This window comes from Acomys minous (assembly GCF_964271855.1).
Source record: "Acomys minous genome assembly, chromosome: 12".
NCBI lineage: Eukaryota > Metazoa > Chordata > Mammalia > Rodentia > Muridae > Acomys > Acomys minous.
Window position 1 is genome coordinate 76,859,354 of NC_140493.1, and position 23,038 is coordinate 76,882,391.

Sequence of the window (23,038 nt, forward strand, 5' to 3'; positions counted from 1 at the left end):
AACTCAGGCATCTTGCTTCTTGTCATGGTGATGCCTCCTTATAGAAGAACATCTCATCCTCACTGACTGGTCCCTGTCTTCTCCAGCTCCCTCCCTACAAATGGGACTTAGACTACTACTTTACAACTCAATCTGATGTGCAGTTCCTCTGCTTCTAACTCTCCCCCCAACATTGACAGGAGCTCAAGCTCTGCAAGGTCAGCATGGCCTTCCCCTGCCTTGTTTCCTATCATTTCCTAAGAAAACAACCAGCTGCAGATCACACATAGTTGAGAAAAGACCAGGAATCTAAATGCAGGTGACCAGGAATCTAAATGACAATGAAGCTGGGCATGGTAGCACAAGCCTTTAATTCTCCAAACTTGGAAGGCTGAGGTAGGAGGATCTCTGAGGCCAGCCTGGTCTACAGATCAAGTTCCAGGACAGCCAAGGCTACACCGAGAAACCCTGTCTCAAAAAAGCAATGACCCTTCCATGTGTTGGCTATCTGTTAGTGGCTTTACTTTCTCTGTCATCCTATCCTAAGCCTGGTTTATTAATAGTATATTAGTAAAAAATTAAAAGTAAAAAAAAAATCCCCACAGGCAGTTCATAATTAGAAGACTTCCAGGGTTAAAAAATAAAGACTAATTATTAACAATTATAGAAGAAACCATGAACAGCACATAACTTAGCATTACGCTGCTTAATAACCACTCTTCTTGTTGAGAGTCTGAAAGCATCTTAATTTAATGACTTCAGTACACGCTGGAACTATCTTAAGAACTTGTTATGTCCTTAAGCATTGTGTAAATGCAGTGTAGTGTTTGAGTTTTTCATTACCAAACACATTCATGGGAGGAAGATGCCTCAGCACCACAAAGCAACTTATCACATGCCTTGAAAAACCAAAGTGCACAATCCAAGTGTCAGATAATATAAAAATAAACACACCAGCCTTTCTAGCAGTGAATTTGACTGTGTATGGGAATCCACATTTATCTTCCAACAAGGAAGTGTCACTCCAACTTAGACCCCGGAGCCCCTGGAATGCTGGTAATTCAAAAGCAATGCCATCTCATCCTTCACTCCTGGTGCAGAGGCCTACATTCAAGGTTAGCCCAGGGTGGCAACGAGTCATACACAGTCTATTAGCTTTAAACACTGTTTTCAAACAAAATCTCAGTTGGCACAGTAAGTCACATCTCATCCAGCTGAGCCCCCTACTCTAGGCCCAGCTTCCGTTCCCAGCAGTAGTCGCTGAAGGTCTCTCCACAAAACAGTTGGAAACCCACATTTCTACTCAAACCATGATATATTGTAGAAGAGGAAAAAATAGGACCAAGTAAGAGAAGAGCATATAACGGTTCGTAAGAACCAGCAATTGGGGCTGGAGAGGTGGCGCAGCGGTTAAGAGCACTGACAGCTCTTCCAGAGATTCTGAGTTCAACTCCCAGCACCCATATGGTGGCTCACAACCATCTGTAATGGGATCTGATTACCTCTTCCGGTGTGCATAAAAACAGAATACTCATATACATAAAATAATAAACCTTTAAAAAATCATTAAAAAAAAAAAAGGACCAGCAATTTCTTTTACCATATGAAAGCAAACAAAAGTCTAGAGCTCTACAGTCCTGGTAGGATGGGGGCAGGATAATACATTTTTGCTGGGCACGGTGGTACACACGTGCAACCTTAACACCTGGAAATGGTGACAGAAGAATTAGTGTTCCAGGCCAGCCTGTGCTATGTGAGAATCTGCGTTAAAAAAAAAAAAAAAAGATTGAAGGAGATGGATTTTCAAACCCTTTAGGTAACAAACTTGTCTCTTCTAAGCCCCTCTTCTTTTTAAAGACAATCTTACTATGTAACTCTGGCTGGCCTAGAACGCTGCCCTCGAGCTCACAGAGATCTACCTGTTTCTCCCTCCCCAGTGCTGGGAGTAAGGGCATGTGCCACCACATTCCGCATTACACATTTTTAAGAATGAAATCTTTCTTGGTTTGGGGCTTGCTCTACGTAACAGTTCTGAGAGCACAGGACAGTCACACACACCCTGCCTTTGTTTAATAGATGGTTGGTAGGCAGGCTGTGGAAAGGAGGAAGAGAAGTGTCTCTGATACATAGTGTGACCACATATGAAATTTATAATGAAGTTTCTTATGAGAATGGAAGGATGGAGAAGTAACAACTCCAAACAGAAGGGAAGAGTTACAATAGTAGAAATACTTAGAAATCTCATGTTAGGTCCTTTAAATCCTTCACTCATCTATCCATTTAGGAAACTGCTATAGAAAAGAAGTATCTTAGAGATCAGTGCAAATTAGGGATACTTTTAATAAAAACGTTTCTGCAATTTTGCAAAATGCTAACTTTACCATGTTGTTTCCCAAGACTTGTGTAGGAATGACGAAGTTAAAACAAAACAAACAAACCCCCCCCCCCCCGAGACTGTACTACAAAAATAATCTATAAATAAATACTGCTAACCACTGGTTGTACTGCCTGATTATTTCAGTGCCATTGGCTCCAGGCAACAAGGGAAGAAAAGAAACAGCAGCAATGGGAGGAGTGCTGGAATTCTCCCAGAGAAAAATTAGTGTTTCAAACTACCCCCTTTCCTTATAAAGCACACTCAGCAACAAAGATTGCAAGATCTTAACAGCAGCAACAACCCAGGGAGGCACAGGGCAGGATGGAAGTGAGAAGGCGGGCTCTGCGACAGAGAACTCTGAGCACCAGAAGTTCCAGTACAAGTTGCCAGACAAACTGGCCAGAGACCACTAACTAGAGCCACTCAGAACCTACCTATTGACACAGGCCCTGAACTCCCAGCTCTGGGGAAGAACAGTCGCCCTGTGATTACACTGGGGCCTGACAGTTTCCAAACGGCTGGCCTTAAAATATTTCAAGAAGTGGGCAGAAGACAGAGGCAGCTCCTTCCCACTGCAGTGTATTTCTAACATTGTTAAAATAGCTAGCAACATGTTTCTGTTTTCTGCACAGAAGGCACTTACTGCTTGCTTGGCAAGAAAAGCAACTGAGGGCACTTAACTGCGGAGAGCCCAGTCAAAATCCTCACAGCAAGGGTGCAAACAGGCAATCCCCAGATGCAAAGCTTTCCAAATCACACCTGTAATCCCAGCACTCAGGAGGCTGAGGCAGGAGGATTCTCAACTGGAATCTGAGGCCCGCTTGTGCTAAGGGGTGAGGCCGGAGAGGTGGCTCAGTGGTCACACGCTCTTGTAGAGGATTATAGTTCAGTATCTAGCACTCATGTCTGGTAGCTCAAAATGGCTTGTAACTTATGCTCCTAGGGGATCTGACACCTCTAGTCTCTTGTAGGCACCTGCACTCATGTGCACACAGCCGGGAACACACGCAAATATACATAACTAAACATAATAAAAACAAAGCTCTTTAGGGGGACTTTTGAGATACGATCTCTATGTAATCTTGGTTATCCTGGAACCTATATAATAGGCCAGGCTGACCTCAAACTCAAAGATCCTCCTGTCTCTACCTTGTGAGTGCTGGGATTAAAGGTATGTGCCTCAATCCCATGTAAAAAAATAAATCTTACAAAACCTAAGAGGCCAGGGATATGGCTCAGTGGGTAACAGTGATTGCTACAAGAGCAAAAGGACCTAAGTTCAAATCTTTTGAACTCACGGAAAAGCTGGGCATGGCTGCACGTGCCTGCAACCCCAGCCCTAGAGCAGGAGAGATGGGCAGATCCTGGGATCATGCTGACTAGCTAGCCTAACCAAAATGGGGAGTTTCTGGTTCAATGAGAGAAACTGTCTCAAACTATAAGGTGGACAGTGATAAAGGCCAGCTGACATCTTCCTCTGGCTTTCTCATGAACACACATAAAAAAATAAACATAATAAAACATGGCCAGGTGTGGTGGCCCACGTCTTTAATCCCAGCACTCAGGAGGCAGAGCAGGTGGATCTCTGAGTTTGAGGCCAGGCTGATCTACAGAGTGAGTTCCAGAACATCCAGGGATACATAGAGGAAGCCTGTTTTGAAAAACAAAATAAATACATAAAACAAAAAGTCATCCCACCCCTGCAATCTTTTGGCCAAGACACACAAAAATAAGTCTACAAACAATAGCTATGTGACCTATTGGTTAAAGTTAACCATCAGAAAGCCAGTCTTTGAGTGTAAAAAGGGAACATTATCTCTTCTCACCTCTCCTTGTGGTGCAGCTACACAAGACTGCAAATATGAGCCAAGAAAAGAAACAGCAACAAAAATGTCATAGGTATGGTGGTTCTTGCCTGTAGCCCCAGCACTGGGAAGACCAACACAGAAGGATGGCCGTCAGGCTGAAGCCAGCTTAGGCTACAATGTAAAACCATAACCCAAAAAAAAAAAAAAAAAACCAAAACAAAACAAAAAAAAAGCTGGTGAAAATGGGTGAATGTGTGAAGACTTGCAGCACCAAAGCTGACAGTCAGAGTTTGATCCCTGAAGCCCACATGGTGGAAGAAGACAACCGACTCCGCAAGCTATCCTCTGACTTCCACATTAGTGTCATGGCATACACACATGCATGCTCACATCATGCGAATACAAGTAAATAAACATTACCACACACCTCCAAGAACCCCCCCAAACCAACAAAAACTAGATAGTATTGCACAGTGCTGAGAACAGACTGTGGGAATGGCCCTGCTATTTGCTGTCTGTATACAGGAGGTGAGTACTTGGCCTTTTCATGCTCCTACTTCTCCATCTGTAAAAGTAGAAATAATGGAAACTCTCAACGTACAGAGTTCTGCAAACATTAAATGATTGCACAGAGTTGGTGAAGTGGTGTACACCTGTAAGTCCAGCATTCAGGAGGCTAAAGCAGAAAAATCAAGAGTTTGAGACCAACCTGGGTCACCTAGCAAGACCCTGTCCCAACAGGGAGAAAATATTTAATACATGTAAAGGGCTTAAAACAGCAACCGGAAAACAGTAAATGAAATATGTGTTAGCTACTATTATTATTTCTATCTAAACTGCCTTATGCGTAAACAGCTGGATTTCTATAAAATGAAAGACAGTAACAAGTGAATGCAAAAAGACCAGCTGGGCCTCTAGTATACAGTTAAAGGCCTAAAAGCTGGGAATTTAAATTAAAAAGAAATATATATTATATATACATATACACACTCTGAAAAATAAAAAAGAGATATACCATGGCAGAGAAACCTTGATGCAATTAGTTTTCCACATAGAGATGGCATGAAAGTTTGGCATGGTGGCACGTGAATGAAATATCAGTGCTTGAAAAGCAGACAGACACAAGAGGATGCCAAGTCAGCCTGGTCTACATAGCAAGCTGTAAGGCAGTTTGGGCTTCAGAGTTAGATCAAAACCAAACAGTCAGCGAGAACACAAACCACACTAGCATGTAACCTGAGAAGCATGGCAAACCCTGGCTCAGCAGGAGCGCCTTATGCCTCCATCTTGCCTGGAACCAGAAAGATGATCTACCTGTAAGCTGAGGATCCTGGACACTTAAGAAAGGGGCTGTCCACTTATTTAGAGATTTTCACAGGTAAAAGGAGTGAGCCTGGGCCTTGTGGTGGTATCGTACACTTAATCCGAGCACTTGGGAGGCAGAGGCAGGCGGATCTTTGTCAGCTCAAGGCTAGCCTAGTATATACAGAGTGAGTTCCAGGGCAGTCAGGACTACACAGAGAAACCCTATCTCAGGGGGGGAAAAAGAAAGGGAGAGAGGGGGAGGAAAGAAAGGAAGGAAGAAAAGGAGGTGAGTCCAGTGGGCTCACTAAGCATCTGCCAGGAAATCTCATTATGTCACAAGATTAAAGTGCCAAGTTAGTGAGTCCTCTGTGCTTTTTTAAAATTCCTGTTTTCCGAGCCAGGGTTTCTCTGTGTAGCCTTGGCTGTCCTAGACTCACTCTATAGACCCGGCTGGCCTTGAACTCACAGCAATCCACCTGCCTCTGCCTCCCAAGTGCTGGGATTAAAGGCGTGCACCACCACGCCTGGCTCTGTGCTTTTTTTCTGAACCAATAATAGCTCATTTCAACAAGGAGGATGCAGTACCACTTATGAGGTTTCAGAACTTCCTTATTTTCCTCATACCATGGGACATGCCTTTCCTGGGCCCACGCTGGGAACCTTCTGGTATACTTGGAATGCAACTAACTAGGCCTCTACTGTATCCCATGCTTCCATCGTGGACTGGGAAGCCAACTTTATTAGGTAAATTTCATGAATCAATACCAATCTTTGGGTGACACAAAGAACCAGCTTGCTGGCATAAGTCCATATTCCCTCTAGTATTATGAGGAACCTGAAAGGAATGTTGCTAATGTCCAGTCATATTAAGAGTACAGTGGTATGGAACAATAACACCAATCTGCATTGCACGCATCATTCATTAGATACATGTACACGCTGACTAATCAGTCACCCATTCTTTACTGATATGGGACACTAGGAAACAGCTAGCAGGACTCCAGGGACTTGCCCAAGATTCCACAGTGACTCAGAAGCAAGCCCAGGCTTGAACCAATGTCCTGATTCCCATCAATCTGTGCCCCTGCGTGTGCCAGTTACGCTTAAAAGTTCCTTCTCCTATCTTCCTGAGTCTTCCTGAGCTCCTGGACCCCTGCATTTGTCCTAAGGGACTGCTGGGGGCAGCATGTGCCAGCCACAGCCATGCTGCCAGAGAAGCTCCGTAAGAGCTCAGAGCCATAAACAAGGCACTCCTGAGGTGCTGCCAGGAAGACACCCCTTGATCTCCAGTGCTTCTGAAATATTCTCTTTAGAGGCACTTAATTGTGTATCATACAGTTCACAATGCTCAATCTCCAGTGTGGGGGGAAAAGCAATGTACTCCAGTAAGTACAGCACCCAGGAGGTGGATAGAGGAGAGCCAGGAGGCGGAGATCATCCTTGGCTATAAGGCAAGTTTGAGACCCTAGGCAACACAGTCTCCATTTTTAACATGCGAAAGGGAGGTAGGGAAACAGTTCAGTTGGTAAAGCTCTTAACTTGAACCCATGTTAAAAAAAAAAGGTGGGCTCAGTGGTACACTATCAGTATGTACCACCTGGGGGACGGAGCCAACCATATCCTCAGGCTCTCTGGCTATCTAGTCTAGTCTCCTGGTCAAGGTCTGGCTAGAGTGAAAGACTGTCTCAAGAAAAAGAAAAGGAAGCGCCCAAAGAATGACACCTGAGGTTCCCTCTGACCTCCAGATACAAGTGTACATCATCATACACAAGCAGAGGCACATATGTGTATCTAAGTAATAACAACAATAATACAATGTAAAATCAGCAGTTCTAAGAAATAAGAGCTCCCATTTTGGGCCTAAAGTACACGCTTGAAAAATGACAATTTCCTAACTATGTGTTAGCACATGACAGTGAACAGCATCCACAGTTATAACTGAAACCCAAGGTCTGTATGCTGTTTCCCTAAGGAGACAAGGACCACTTAATCAATTCCCTCAACGTGGGCTTCCTCAGCCGAAGGGATCAGACAGTCCCAAGGACTAGTATGTGATCAATACTTTTACCACCAGCACAAGACATTTAAATGGGCCAAAACTTGACAAAGGTATAATTTTTATTTTTATTTTTTGTAATGCCTAAATCCAACCCAGGGCCTGGGGCACACTCTACCACTGAGCCATGTCACCTGTCCAGCTCTGAATTCGTTAAAGGCAAGAAACATGTTTTATTAATCTTATATCCAAGCATCAGTACTTATACCAATAAGCATCTGATAAAATAAACATTACCATGTAAGATGTCCGAGTCATCTTCAACGAAATCAATGTCTCTTAAGTCCCATTCTGCATAATTGTCAAACTCCTGTTAGAGGGGGAAATCCAAACCCATCAGTTTTGAGCAATGCCTTTACAAAAGCCATGCTTCAGATGCAAAGTCCTTGAGCCAGTATCTGCCAAGTACTAAACCGAATAAAAAGCAAAGACAGTGCTCTAAGGGAAAGTTACTGGAAAAATTCAAAAGACTTTCGGGCAGTCATGAAAACAAAGCACTGGGATAGGACAGTATCAGGAGCAAAGCCAAGATTATTGCTTAAAAATGCTCAATAGTCTGTTCGCTCCAAGGAGAACCTCTTATTAGACTTTCAAGTACTCAAATGAGAAAGTTGTCCACATTAACTCATTTTCCTTTTCTCACCTTCTGAGGGAGCCTGTTTAGTCCTACTATCACTTACACAGCACAGTGAGATCAGGTCAGGGTTAGGGTAACTATGGGCAGCTCTGCACTACCATCTGCTGTGAACAAGGTACCCTCCTGGGTATGGCACGCTGGGCACTAGCTTAACACCCTATCTCCAAGAACACTGCAGATGGCATCAAATAGCCAAATCGATCTTGTAACAACTTCCGTGTTTATTTTCTTTAATTCTATGGCTGAGTGAGAAATACAGTTTTAATGGACACACATGTACACACAATGCAGGATTCGGCAACCACTACCCAGTCCACAGCCTACTTGGGAAGTAAACTTTTATTGAAACATAGACATATCTATTTATTTATATATTACTATGCAAATTTTTTTTGGAGAAAGGCACAACTTTGAAAACCTCTCACTGTAGAATGACAACTGCAAAAATTTCACACCTATAAAGTTGGTGGGAGCAATACCACTGCACCCTAGAAGGCCAGCTCTCCCTCAGAACTGTCACTGCTAAACAGGCCAGAGTGCTCAGAATGGGAAAAGAATAAGCAAAATGTTACTCCACAGGCCTGAAAATTATAGTGCTTTGGGGGAAAAAAAAAAAAAAAGCAAAAAAACCCCTCCCTTTAATAAGAGATAATGACCTCATCAGAAACAAAAATAATTCTTTCCTTATTGTATACTAAAAGCAAGCGTTTGTTACCTCAGTGAAATCCGCCCGGGCTGGCATATATCCTGCCATGTCCCGAGACAGCAGTGAGTCAAAGGCAGGCCGGGGAGGGTCATCTGCAGCTGGGACAGACAACAGGTTTTTCTTAATTAATAAAACATTAACATGAAGATGTCAAACAGACGTCTTTAGAATCTGGACAGAATTTCTCAGGGTATGATGGCATATGCCTGCAATCCCAGCACCTGGGAGGCAGAAGCAGGAGCATCAGGAGGTCAAGACCACACTCAGCTACGTATTGAATTCAAAAGCCAAAATATATGAAAGCTGGGTATCACTATGAAGCTGAGGGTCGCCTCACGCACTCATAATTCTTTTGCCTCGGCCTGTTGAGTACTAGGTGAGAGGTGTGGGACACTATATCTGAGACACATTTCTTTGGGGGCGGGGTAAGGATCTAAGAGAATAAATTTAAAAGTTTCATAAAGAGTGAAAAGATAATTATGAAAAAGCAATAGCTTCTTTTTGCTGTTTGTATTTGTTTGTTTCTGAGATAGAGTCTCTCTATGCAGCCCTGGAACTCACCATGTGCACAGACTGGCCTTGAATTTAGAGGTCCACCTGCCTCTGCCTCCCAGGTGCTGGCATTGTTGTTTTTACTTGGTGCTGACAGAATATCTCAGGCTCACTATATATCCTACATTTCTCATGAGCTCACAAATCCCATGCCTCAGCTTCCCAAGTGGCAATCACGGGGTTGTAGGTACGTGTCAGTGTGCCCACCAAACCAGGCTGACTTCCTGATGAAGGAAGCCAAGTCTAAAGGAACCCTCAAAAAATGCCCTCTGATTTGCAGGTATTCGTGCAGGCAGGCATGTGCCAGGGCACACATGTGGAGGTCAGGTCTCTCCTTCTACCACACGGTCCCAGTGATTGAGTTAGGTCCTCAGGCTCGGTGGCAGGTGCCATTGCCTACTGAGCTATCCTGTAGGCTTGTCCTCTGATTCTGGCTTTCCCCAAATGAATGAAAAATGAAAAGAAATGAAAACACAAATACTTCTTTTCTGCGCTGATACAGAACCCAAATGTCCTGCTGAAGTCTGCTCCTTTGATCCTGAGGACCAATATCATTTTACACATCTCACCCAACTCAGAAAAAAAACATCCTGGATGGGGAAGTTAATCAAACTGTGTCCTAGTGCCAGCCTACAATTTTACATGCTTGAAATACTCTGTCTCAGTGCAAAATAAAAACACCAACATCAACACTTGGGAGGCAGAGGCAGGTAGATCTCTGAATTTGAGGCTAGTCTGTGCACATAGTGAGCTCCTTAACAGCCAGGGCTACATAGAGAGACCCTGTTTAAAAAACAAGACAGGCATGGTGGGACACGACTATAATCCCAGCTTGGGAGGCAGAGGCAGAGGCGGAGACAGAGGCAGAGGCATCTGGCTCTCTGTGAATTCAAGGCCAGCCTGGTCTACAAATCAGGACAGCCAAGGCTACACAGAGAGACCCTATCTCAAAAAGCAAACAAACACCATAAAGTATAAGTTGTATAAATTGTTCGACTTTTAAAAATTCTTAGTTTCCTCATGTGTAACAAAAAAGCACCTGTTCTATTGATTTCACCCAGGCACTTTTACCCTGTTAGGAGCAAACAGGCCTAATGGACCTAAGGAAAGTGCTAGCATCCAACTCAAACAGGAAGCATCAGCAACCGCTGAGCTAGTCAGCTACAAAGCTGTTTCCAAAAGGCGAGGAAAGGAAGGCATCCATGTACACTCGTGGAAGACACTAGTGTGTAATTCCTAAGGTTTTGGTGGCACTGTGTTACCACTGGTCCCCACAGGCACATAAGATTAAAAGACTGCCTTCAGTGCTGTGACCAGGAGAATCAGAAGAACCAAATACTCCTCAGACTTAACACCAAGGCAACACTGGATCTTGGTAAACAACTACTACCTCTGATTATAAATGATCCAAAGGGCTTGTAACAAATGACAACATAGACAGACTGGCCCCTTTTAGACATATCATCCTAGAGAAGCAATCATTAATGTTAACTAATACATGCCAAGAGACCCAGAGAAGGAACTGTAACTCCTACCTCTGGGATGTGCTCCCTCCCGCCCATATCATGGCCCTGACTCAGCTGTATCATACCAAACTCCTTTTCCCCAGAAGCTCTTTATCTGCCCAAGTCATCAAATCACTGTTTACCTGCTATGGAGACAGAGCCCAAGGATGGGCTAAGTACCTCTTACCCAAAAAAGGCAGGTACTCACAGTGAAATGGAATGGCTGTGTCAGCAGCTTTGGCTGCCTCGGCCTGCTTGAGGGTTAGCAGGGTGGATGCAAACAGAGGGTTATTGATGAAATGCTTCATGTAGTGCTTCTCACACTCCTCCTTGGTTTTGGTGCACATCTGATTAGCCACATCCTGCCTGGAAAAAGGTGGAATACAGGAAGAGAGTAGTTTTCTTACTTACATAGACCACTGAAAGCTTGGTGTGTTATTCCATATGTGCAGTAAAACAGTGAGGCAGATCTACTACTGGTGTTCCAAATACTGCTACTTTGAGACAGAGGAACAATAAAGGGGCCTTTCCTTTCCACTGGAAGGAAGATGACTATAAATATCCCTCAATTTCCAGGCCGGGCTTTTTTTCTAGATGACATGAAGCCCACACATGGAGGTACACACCTATAATCTCAACACTCAGGAGGCAAAGGCAAAAGGGTCAGGAATTCAAAGTGATCTTTGACTACATATTCAAAGGCCAGCCTGAGAGAGAGCCTTGAACCCTGTTTCAATCATCATCACTATCACCTATAAACTTCCCTGAGGTAGGCCAGAGAAAGAAGGGCTGTAAATAAGTCATCTCGGAACCAGGTGTGGTGGCAATGCCCTTAATATCAACACTAGGGAGGTAGAGGCAGGCACTCTCTGTGGGTTTGAAGCCAGCATGGTCCACATAGCAAGCTCCAGATCAGCCAGGGCTATGGAGAAAGACAATGTCTTAGGTAGAGGGGGCAGGGGCCGTGGTGGCTTATGCTCTTTTTGCTTGTTTTGTTTTTTTGATTTTCAAGACAGGGTTTCTCTGTGTAGCCTTGGCTGTCCTAGACTCACTTTGTAGACCAGGCTGGCCTTGAACTCACAGAGATCCGCCTGCCTCTGCCTCCCGAGTGCTGGGGTTAAAGGTGTGCGCCACTTAATCTTAGAACTTGGGAGGTGAAGGCTGGAGGACCTCTGAATGTGAGGCCAGCCTGTCCTATATTCCAAGTTCCTGGAAGGACTATGAGTGCCAGCAAGCAGGGAGATCCAGGACAGGGTCCTTCACGAAAAATGAGAAGGAATTTAACTCCCTAGGCTTCAAATGCTTTATGAGCAAATGTGTTTAATAACATCTCTGCTCCTAGTACACAAAGCAAAATTATCAGCAGGAATGTTCCTAAAAGCAAAATGTGGGAGTTGGGGAGCCGGCTCAGTGGGTAAAGAACTCTCTGTGCAGACTTATAGACCTGAGGTCGCATCCCCAGCACCCATATAAAAAAACCTAGGCATGTGGCCTTATCTATGACACTAGCATATTGGAGGCAGATCCTGGGAGCTTGTTGGCCAACTCAAACTAGCTGAAACCACAATCTCCAGATTAAGAAAACTTGTCTTAAAAACAAAAAATAAAAATAAAATAAAACAAACAAACAAAACAAAAAACAAACAACAACAACAACAACAATAAAACCCAAAACCTAGAGAGCAAAAGAGAGGAAGACATTTAATATCAATCTCCAGGAAACACCGAGGCAGGCAAACTCCTATCCCAAGCCCTGACATGAACATTCGTATTTTAACAATGGCACTGCACCCTAGGGCAACAGTGACACATCCTGCTTGATCTCACCAAGCTCAAGTAAGCAATTGGAAAGCTAAAGACAGAGCCGATAGGGAGCTGTGAAACTTCAGCCTCAGGCCAGCCTGACTACCCACCTCAAGTCTGATTCACCTACATGAATATGGAAACTATTGCCCAGAGACCTACAAATCTAAAAGGGATCAATAATGAGTGACCTGTACTACTACACAAGTCAGAACAATTGTGGTGTAGATGTAACCCTAACCTCTGAGAACTGTCCGGTCACAAACACTAAGCACCCTGCCTTCTGGGGATAGCTCAGGCCTGGAAGAAGTGCATGTGGAAGGGACCTTGTCTCTGAGTCACTGGCCTCAGGAAAACAGCACAGCTCTCCACTTTCCAGGCTCTCTCCCTTATGTTTCAACAGTGCTTCCCCCTGAGCCCAGGAGCATGGGACTCTTCAATACTACGTTCTTACCAGTTTCCAAAGCCACAATCCATTACAGCTTCTAAAAGGGCCATTTCCTCTTGAGCAGTCCAGCTGGGGTCAAGAACAGGAAAGTCTGAGGTCTAAGGAGAAAAAAAGCTTTGGTTAAGAACAGGGATCGGGCGTGGTAAGCACGCCTTCAATCCCAGCACTCAGGAGGCCGAGGCAGGTGGATTGCTGTGAGTTCAAGGCCAGCCTGGTCTACAGAGTGAGTCCAGGACAGCCAGGGCTACACAGAGAAACCCTGTCTTAAAAAACGGGGGAGGGGGGGGAAGAAAGAGAGAGATAGAGAGAACAGGATGGGAATGTCATGCAGGAAGCCCAGTTGTAGTACACGGGTTAAAGACTGCACCATGTCTTGGCAGCGCACGTCTGCGATCCCAATGAGAGCAGGCAGGAGCACTGACTTCAGGCTCAGTGAGAGACCCTGTCTTTATTTTTTTTGTTTTTTGTTTTTTCGAGACAGCGTTTCTCTGTGTAGCCTTGGCCATCCTGGACTGACTTTGTAGACCAGCAAAATATGGCTATGCTTAAACTTTGTTTTCTGTAAAGAATAAATGTTTCTGGATGTGTTACATAGTAATTATGGTGATAATATTTCCTGGTTCAGCAGTCAGAGGTACATACTACTCTTCTAGAGGACCAGAGTTTGATTTTTAGCACCTATGGCAGGTGGCTAAGAACCATCTGTAATCCCAGTTCCAGATCAAATATCTCTAGACTCCACAGGCACCTGACTCAAACATGTACACGCACGTGCACTTGTGAGTATGCATGTATACGCAAGCACATGCACACACGCACAAACTAAAATACATCTTTAAAATGATTAAAAAGTAAATCAATTTAAAAAGAAAAGAGGCAGGCATGGTAGCACACCCCTTCAACCCCAGCACTCCAGAGGCAGAGGAGGTCAATCTCTTTGAGTTCTGGGCCAGCCTGGTTCTAGGACATTCTAGGACTACATAGCCAAGACTACATAGCAAAAAACAAAAGAGAAACAAAGGAACCCATACAGAACAAAAGGTATGCAAAGGCAAGTGAGTGGAAGGCTGAAATGTGAGGACTTTACACTTATCTCAAAACAAACTGGTTGGCAGTGATGGCACACAGCTGTAATCCCAGCACTAAGAAAGCAAAGGCAGGATGCGCGCCATAAATCTGAGACCAGTCTAGTCTACCCAGCAAGATCCCCGCCAGCCAAGGCTATGTAGTAAGGGAGACCTTTTCTCAAACAAGCAAACAGAAGATAATATCAAGTGAGTATGGCAGCAGATGCCTGTGATCCCAGCAAATAGAAGGCTGAGGCATTAGGATAGAGCAGTTGAGGCTAGCCTAAGCCTACACAGCAAATCTAGTACAGCCAAGGATACACAGAGAGACCCCAGCTGCAAAGTAAACCAGTAATAAACTTTTTAACTCAAAAAGAGATCGGAGGCTAAAGAGATGACTCAGACTTTAGAACCTGTGCTGCTCTTGCAGAGGCCCTGCGGTTGGTTCCCACCACCCACACTGGACAAGCTCATAAGCACTCTAATCCCAGCTCAAAGGGGACCTGACATCTCCAGGCCCTGTGAATGCACATGTGCACACCTCCCCCACATACACATAATTAAAAGTTAAAAACGTACAAAAAGGCAAATAAATCGAAGGAGAGGAGGTTGGGGTGGTACGCGCCTATAATCTTAGCACTTGGAGACTGAAGCAAGAGCATCATTGGGAGTTTGAGGCCAGCCTGGGTTACACAGTGAGGCTGTCTTAGAAAATGGCAACAAACAAAACACTATGCTATTCCCACCAAAACATGTAAGATGATAAAGCCAAATGTTAGCAAGTACATGAAACCAACAAGTGCAATGTAGTAAGCAATCATGTGGGAAGGCATTCTAGCTGTTTCTTTGAAAGTTAAACAATATATGGTGGCGCACGCCTTTAACCTCAGCACTCGGAAGGCAGAGGCAGGCGGATCTCTGTGAATTTGAAGCCAGCCTGGTCTACAAAGTGAGGCCAGGACAGCCAGGGCTATGCAGAGAAACCTTGTCTTGAAAAAGAAAAAGAAAAAGAAAAGGAAAAAGAAAAAGAAAAAAAGCCAGGTTTGGTGGCACATGCCTTTAATCCCAGCATTTGGGAGGCAGAGGCAGGTGGATCGCTATGAGTTCGAAACCAGCCTGATCTATAAAGGAGTCCAGGGCAGCCAAGGCTACACAAAGAGACCCTGTCTCGAAAAATGAAAATGAGAGGAAAAAAAAACCCAATATATTTTACTCATTATACCTAAGGTATTAACTCAGGAAAAATGAAACTATATGCACACAGCCAGCATTACCCTAGAATGCTCACAACAGCTTTACTCCTAAGAGCTCCCTATCTGGGCAAGGCGCAAGGGGTCCATCAAAAGGAGAGGGACATGCAGTGGAGCATCACCCAGTAACTAAAGATTCTGCAAAGCAACTGGAGAATATGGGAAGGGGCTGGAACTGCTACGGAGATGGAGGGATGGCTCAGTAGTAAAGAGCACCCAGAGAACCCAGGTTTGAGTTCTAGTGTGCACGTGACAGTTCAAAACCATCTGAAACTCCAGTTCCAGAAGATCTGTGCCCTCTTCTGGCCTTCATACCCAATGTACACACATGGCTCACAGACACGCTTAGGCAAAATATCCATGCACATAATATAAAAATAAGTAAATTTTAGAAAAAAGAGGGGTACTGACTGTTCTTCCAAAGGTCCTGAGTTCAATTCCCAGCAACCATATGGTGTACATGCAGGCAGAAAACCCATATACATAAAATAAATAAATCTTAAAAAAAAAAAAAAGAAAAGAAGAAAAAGAAAGCTGGTGATGAAAAGTGGAAATTACTTCATAAGGTAACTGGTTTCAATGATCCCTTCTGATAAAATCAGAATCCTCTTTAACATGGACTGAATCTGTGACTTAAGGCTTAGTAGGTTCTATTTTTATATTATGCCAATAGGTAAACAAGCTACCCTCACTGTAAAGGCTGTGTGGAGAGGCTTCGTGAAGGGGAGTGCCCTGGAGACACTGCAATCATGTCCTTGGCTGAGCAGCAGTTAGGAAAAGTGAAACGAACACCTCTGAAGCAGGTGCCAGAGGTGTACAAAAAGACACTTGGGCTCACAAGCCTGGGGTGTGGAGCTGAGGACCAACTGCTCTGGGCCTTCTCTGAATCCTTGAGCCTCAGCAATTGTGGGAGGTAATAAAGCAGTCTCTAGTTTGAGCCACAAAGTTTTCAGGTAGCAGCTATAAAGTAAAGAACTAAACACCATCCACTTTCATGTATGTCTGAAATTTTCCAAGATAAAAGTAAGACAAGAAATAATACAAGAGCTTTTCCATTTTCACAGGCATTTACAACTTGTTATAACTTCTGTTGGTGACTAAAAAAATCCAAAACTATCTTACTAGTAATGTCACGGCACTAATGAGCAACACGCTTTGATGTAAGCATGCCATATGAACTTATTATGCCATCTAAGAGAGAAATTTCAGAGTCCAGGCATATATTAAACCCATACCAAACACATTCAACCTGACAAGCACCATAAAATATGTAAGTAGGAAAAGTCACACATTAGTTGAAAGGGCTGTCCTCTCCCTCCCCTGTTCTCTCTCTCTCTCTTTTTAAGTTTTGTTCTGGTTATTTGAGACAGGGTTTCTCTGTGTAGCCTTTGGCTGTCCTGGACTCACTTTGTAGATGTGGCTGGCCTCAAACTCACAGAGATCTGCCTGCTTGCCTCTGTCTCTCTGAGTGCTGGGATTACAGGCATGGGCCACTGTACCCAGGGCTGTTGTTTCTAAAACTATGTTTTAGAATATCGATTACCCTTCAAACTTATAATACAAAGTCCCCACAGTATAGAAGGGGAGAAAGGGGCTTTTCTGAGTAACACTGAACTTCAAGAAGAAAAACACTAGGGAAGAGGCCTTTTTTTTTTCTTCTTCTTCTTCTTCTTCTTCTTCTTCAAGTTCAATGTTATTCAGACCCTTGACCCAAACTTGGGTCTGAGTCTCTAACAATGGCAGCTGGAAATCTACAAGTCTATGAAGCTCCCAGGCAATAAAGCTTAAGAATTTCTGTCATAAAGGGTGTGGTAGAGGAGCTGTCTTCTCTTGCTCAAGGTCCTAAGAATTACAAGACAAAAATAGCTACAGAATTCAGAATTCTCTATTAATGCACCACCCACCGCAGCATGAGTAACTCCCGAAAATACAGCACTGTGAGATGAGAAAAGTACTGAAACCATTTAAAGCTATCTGATGCTTCGTGCTGCAAAGACTCAAGATTTTAGAGGCTTGGCGTGTAGAAAGCCAAAAGCTGGTCATCACTTCTGTAGAAGGAAAGATTTGTTGGAATAGCTAAGATTGGCCAATAAAAGCTAGGGAGCACATCAGAAGCCCCCAGAGGCTCCCCTAAGTTCAGATCACTGAAAGGTGTTTGTGTGGGTGGTGAACATGTGAGAAAGGATGATGTAATAAGAACTAAGTGGACTTGGCTGAAATGAAATAGTGTTTTAGCATTATGTGGAAGCCGAGGTGCCCAGAATAGCTAGAGAGCTCACAGTCGGTGCTCCTACAGCGGCTGGCCATGACTACAGGCGCTCCTATAGTGGCTGCCCATGACTACAGGCGCTCCTACAGTGGCTACCCATGACTACAGGCGCTCCTACAGTGGCTGCCCATGACTACAGGCGCTCCTACAGCAGCTGCCCATGACTACAGGCATTCCTACAGCGGCTGACCATGACTACAGGCGCTCCTACAGCGGCTGCCCATGACTACAGGCGCTCCTATAGCAGCTGCCCATGACTACAGGCACTCCTACGGCGGCTGCCCACGACTACAGGCGCTCCTACAGCGGCTGCCCATGACTACAGGTGCTCCTACAGCGGCTGCCCACGACTACAGGCGCTCCTACAGCGGCTGCCCATGACTACAGGCGCTCCTACAGTGGCTGCCCACGACTACAGGCGCTCCTACAGTGGCTGCCCATGACTACAGGCGCTCCTACAGCGGCTGCCCACGACTACAGGCGCTCCTACAGTGGCTGGCCATGACTACAGGCTACCCAAGCTACATAATTATTTCATAAGGGGTTATTTCACCATTTCAATTGAATAATTTTGTATACTGGGGATGTAGCTCAGTAGTGGCATGTGATCCAATCCCTTGCACCATAAAAATAATTAAAATAACATAATATGAGTCGAGATAGCCTTATGTAGATTTGGAAAACGTGAATCCATTTTCTGAAGACATAGTAACTTTCAGAAATGAACACAATGCCAAAGCTGCTCTGCTCCTATGTTCCAACCCTTTGTTCAATGTGCAACTGAGGAAAAGGGGAACATTTTGGCTCTTGCTCCAATTAGTGAATACAAGATTTAAAAGAGAATATCATAATCCCTTGGAGATGGAGGCAGGAAGATCTAGGACTCAAGACTACCTTTGGCTACATAGCAAGTTTGAGGCCAGCCTGAGCTACATGAGACCCTGTCTCAAAAAACTTAGAAAATTCAAAAGAGGCCGCAGGCTGGAGAAATGACTCAGTGATTAAGAGCACCGCTGCTCTTCCAGAGGACCTGGGTTTGGTTACCAGAGCCCATGTCAAGTGCCTCCCAGTGAAACTCCAGCTCCAAATGATTAGATGTGTCTGGCCTCAGATGGCACCTGAACTCACATGCACACACCTACCCACATGCAAGCACACATACCTGCACATAATTAAAAATAATAAAAATAAACATTTTAAAAAGGAGAGACTGGAAACTGTAAGAAAAGGCAACTAGTTGTTCTCCTGAAAGTTTTACTAAATTGATTTGCTTTGACTAATTCATTATGGTCTAGAACATGACTCCCAGTATCATAGGTGCAGGAACATTAGCAGGAGCCAACAAATGATCAAACTCATGTTGATTCTCTTTCTGAAAGCTTTTGTTTTATTTTGCTTTTGAACAGGGTCTCATATTGCCCTGGCTCGTCGGCAACTTACCATGTAGAAAATGAGAAAGACCTTGACTACTGATCATTCTGACTTCATTGCCCAAGAACTCCCAGATACTTTCTGTGTGCTACTATGTCTGGCTTTATATGGCACTTCATCCACGGGCCTCAAGGACTCCAGTGCCATTGACTTTGAAGATGGCAAAAGGGGGCCAGGGGCCAGGAGCCAGGGAGCCTCAGGAGCCAAGAACAAACTAGCAACAGCCAACCCGTCTGTAAGGAACCAGGCACAATCCTTCGAGCTCAAGGCAGTAAATTCTGCCAATAGCCTGAATGAACCCAGCAGTAATTCTCACCCACAGTGTCAAGATAAAAGCCCAGGCTGGCCAAACACCTCAATTTAGCCTATAAGACCTGCCAGTCAGTAAGCCCACTGCTCTGCCAATCCATTGGACTGTGCAACAATAAATCTGTGTTGTCTTAGGCATCTGTAGAAAACTAGCACAGTGCCAAATGATTAATCTACACTGTGGAATTATTACTGAAAGAAAAGCTGTGGCAAAAACTTGTTTTAGCTACTTTAAATGCTCTGAAAACAGAGAAAACTTCCTCAAAGCCTGTGCACACTAGTGAAGATGCCCAGCCTCCAGACAGAACTATTTTAACAGGTACCTATTCCTGTCAAGTAGACTTGATTACTCACACTGGCTTAGTAAACTGCCTGTATCTTGACCAGGGCTGGGGGAGTGGTAACATTCTTTCTTTAGAGGTGACAACACCATTACTCAAATGAGTCATGTCTTCTTGGGCCAGTTTGTCTCTTCAAATCCTTCTTTAGCTTGTTTGGTCTTTCATTTCTTTTCTTTGTAACTATGGGGCGTGTGTTTCTGTGCACATGAGTGAGAAGCTATGGAGTCCAGAGAGGGCATGTTTCCAAGTCGCACTTACATGGAATTGTGTGCTGTGCAGTATTAGTGCTGGGAGCCGAATCCCAGTTTTCTGCAAGAGCAGGTGGCACTGACAGGCCAGCCTTCCAGCCCTATCATCCCTTTGTTTGCTGAGACAGGCGTGGTAGTCGGAATGAAAATGAGCCTACTAAGCCTCAGACATCTGAACACTGAGTCCCCACTGGTGGCCGCTGGGGAAGGATTAAGAGGCATGGCCCTTGCTGGAAGAGGTGAGCCACTGGGGTGGGCCTAAGGTTCAACGAGTTCCCTGTCATCCCTGGGTCTCTGCTTCCTGTTTGTGGATCGGATGTGAGCTTTCAGCTGCTACTCCTGTGCCATGCCTGCCCGCCCACAGCTATGCTCTTCAGCATTAAGAATGGGCCGCTATTGCTCTGAACCATATGCCCCAAATAAACCCACTCTTGTATAAGCTGCCTTGGGCGCTTATCACAGCAACAGAAAAGTAAAGTAACTTCTCAGATAGCTACCAAACAGGGATGCAGTACTCAAATGCCCGAGCCTCATGGGGGGCATTCTCAAGTAAGCACCACACGGGGCCTCTCACACTACATCTTTCACTAGCTTTCAATGCATGGCAACCCTAAGCGCTGGGGTTACTGTCAGGAGCCACCACTGTTTGCCAGCCATTTTTACATAAAATGTATATACATGTTAACCTTAAAAAAGAGTACTGCACCGCCTTTTTTTTTTTTTTGAGAGGGTTTCTCTGTGTAGCTCTGGCTGTCCTAGAGCCAGCTCTGTAAACCACTGCTGGTCTTGAACTCAAGGGATCTGCCTGCTTCTGCCTCCTGAGTGCTGGCACTAAAGGCCCGTGCCACAACAACCAGGCTATGTTAAACTACTTATTAAACAGCCTTTTTAAAAGAAATTCATGTGCATTGGTGTTTTGCCTGCATGTCTGCCTGTGTGAGAGTCTCAGATCCCCTAGAACAGGCGTTACAGACAGTTGTGAACTGCCATGTGGGTGCTGGGAAATGAACCCAGGCCGTCTGCAAGAGCAACCAGCGCTCTTAACTGCTGAGCCATTTTTCTAGCCCAGATTTTAATATTTAAATACCTTAATAGGTTACAAAGAACTAAAAATCCTACTAAATAATTATCAAATTCAGAAGAGTAAAAGAACAGGGAAGCACAGAGATAAAGCATGAAAGTTCCCGTCAGTGTCTTCATTACCATTATTTCATAAGTGTGATCACTCTGATGCTTCTTGTACTCAAATCCTCGAGTGAAACACTGTGGAGGAAAAAGAAGTTAAATTACTAAACGCTACTTTTAAAAGTACTTTCTTAGGGCTGGGGATGAGGCTCAGCTGGCAGAGTGCTTGCCAAGCATACACAAAGCTGGATTCACCACAGCACATGGGAGGAGCTAGGACGATCCAGAGTTCAAGGTCGTCCTCACTCAGCCACACAGCCAGCCCAAAGCAAGCTAGGCTACAAGAGACCATATCTTTAAAAAACAAAATAAAAGCCAGGCATGGTGGCAAATGTCTTTAATCCCAACACTTGGGAAGCACTGGCAGGTGAATCTCTGCAAGTGTGAGGCCAGCCTTATCTACAGAGTGAGTTCCTGGACAGCCAGGGCTATGTAGAGAGACTGTCTCAAAACACCAAAAATAAATAAAAAATAAGGCAAAAGATGGTTTGAGGATGTTCTACTTTTTCTTTTTTGTTTTGAAGCACGGTCTCATGTAGTTCAAGTTAGTCTTAAACTCACTATGTAGTCCAGGCTGGCCTTGAACTCCTCATCTTCCTGCCTCTCCACTTCCCAAGCTCTGAAATTATAGTCACTCACAACTACCTGGGATGTTCTAGTCTTACAGCTATAGCTTTTTTTTTTTTTTCTCCTTTTGGTTTTCTCTTGTTTTTTAGTATACTAAAAAGAATTTTGCTATGTAGCCCAAGCTGGCTTCATCTGCTGTTCATCTTCCCAAAGTGTACTACATGCCCAGCATATAATCTCTCTCTCTCTCTCTCTCTCTCTCTCTCTCTCTCTCTCTCTCTCTCCCCTCCCCCTTGCTCCCTCTCTCTCTCCCTTTGTTGTTGCTTTTTCGAAACAGGGTTTCTCTGTGTAGCCCTGGCTGTCTTGGAACTCACTCTGTAGACCAGGCTACCCTCGAACTCAGAGATCCGCCTGCCCCTCTTCCAAGTGCTGGGATTCCAGTATATGATCTTATAACTCAAAGTGGATCACAGCTTTCATTAGTCACTTTTTACATGTAACATGTCTAAGACTGGATGGTGTGTGTGTGTGCATGTGTGTAGTTTGTATGTATACTCACCTCTGAGTGCCCCTATGGAGGCCATCAGCGGGAGTCTTCCTCTATTGCCTTCCCCTTTATTTTTTGAGTTAGGGTCTCTCACTGAACCTAGAATTTGTCACTCAGCCAGTCTGGCTGGCTAACAACCCAAGGTCCCCCATGTTCATTTCCTTCACAGCATGAGGTTACAGGCGAACACCGCCATGTCCAGGTTGTACGTGGATGCTGGGGGTTCAAACTCAGGTCCCCAGGCTTGCACACCAAACACTTTAGCCTCTGAGCCACCTCTGGCCTCCCTGGAATGCATCTTGTCAGCAAGAATCTTAGACTGGGTTAAGACCTGATAAATCCAACAAGCACACTATTTAGGCTTTACTGGCTGAGGTCCATCTATTAAAACGGAGGTATTTACCTATTCACTGCACAGCACTGTCGTGACGACTTAGGAGCCGATGCAGTGAGGTGTTGAGAGTAGCACCTGGCATACTCACAGTCAGTATTACTCCTTATGTAGCCCCCAGAACAGTTGGCTTGTTCCCTTGTCATCTCTACAAAGACCACCCTAACAAGCTAATAAGCAATGAGATCCAAAGGAGCAACCTGCCAGTTATGACTCCTGCAATCTAATATTTTAAATTTACTTGGGGAAAGTGGTAA

At 44.5% G+C, this 23,038-nt stretch overlaps 1 protein-coding gene across 5 annotated transcripts in view; it reads right to left on the reverse strand.

Annotated features, from left to right (window-relative positions):
* The window catches only part of TADA2A (transcriptional adaptor 2A), a 46,320-nt gene that overhangs the window by 15,659 nt on the left and 7,623 nt on the right, over positions 1-23,038 (reverse strand). For all 5 annotated transcript variants that reach the window (XM_084750539.1, XM_084750538.1, XM_084750535.1 and 2 more), the window contains exons 4-8: positions 21,295-21,354; positions 13,183-13,274; positions 11,134-11,291; positions 8,878-8,966; positions 7,763-7,835 (exon numbers count right to left, since the gene is read on the reverse strand). In XM_084750539.1, coding sequence (XP_084606665.1) covers positions 7,763-7,835; positions 8,878-8,966; positions 11,134-11,291; positions 13,183-13,274; positions 21,295-21,354 — 472 coding nt within the window. The remainder of the gene's footprint in view (positions 1-7,762; positions 7,836-8,877; positions 8,967-11,133; positions 11,292-13,182; positions 13,275-21,294; positions 21,355-23,038) is intronic.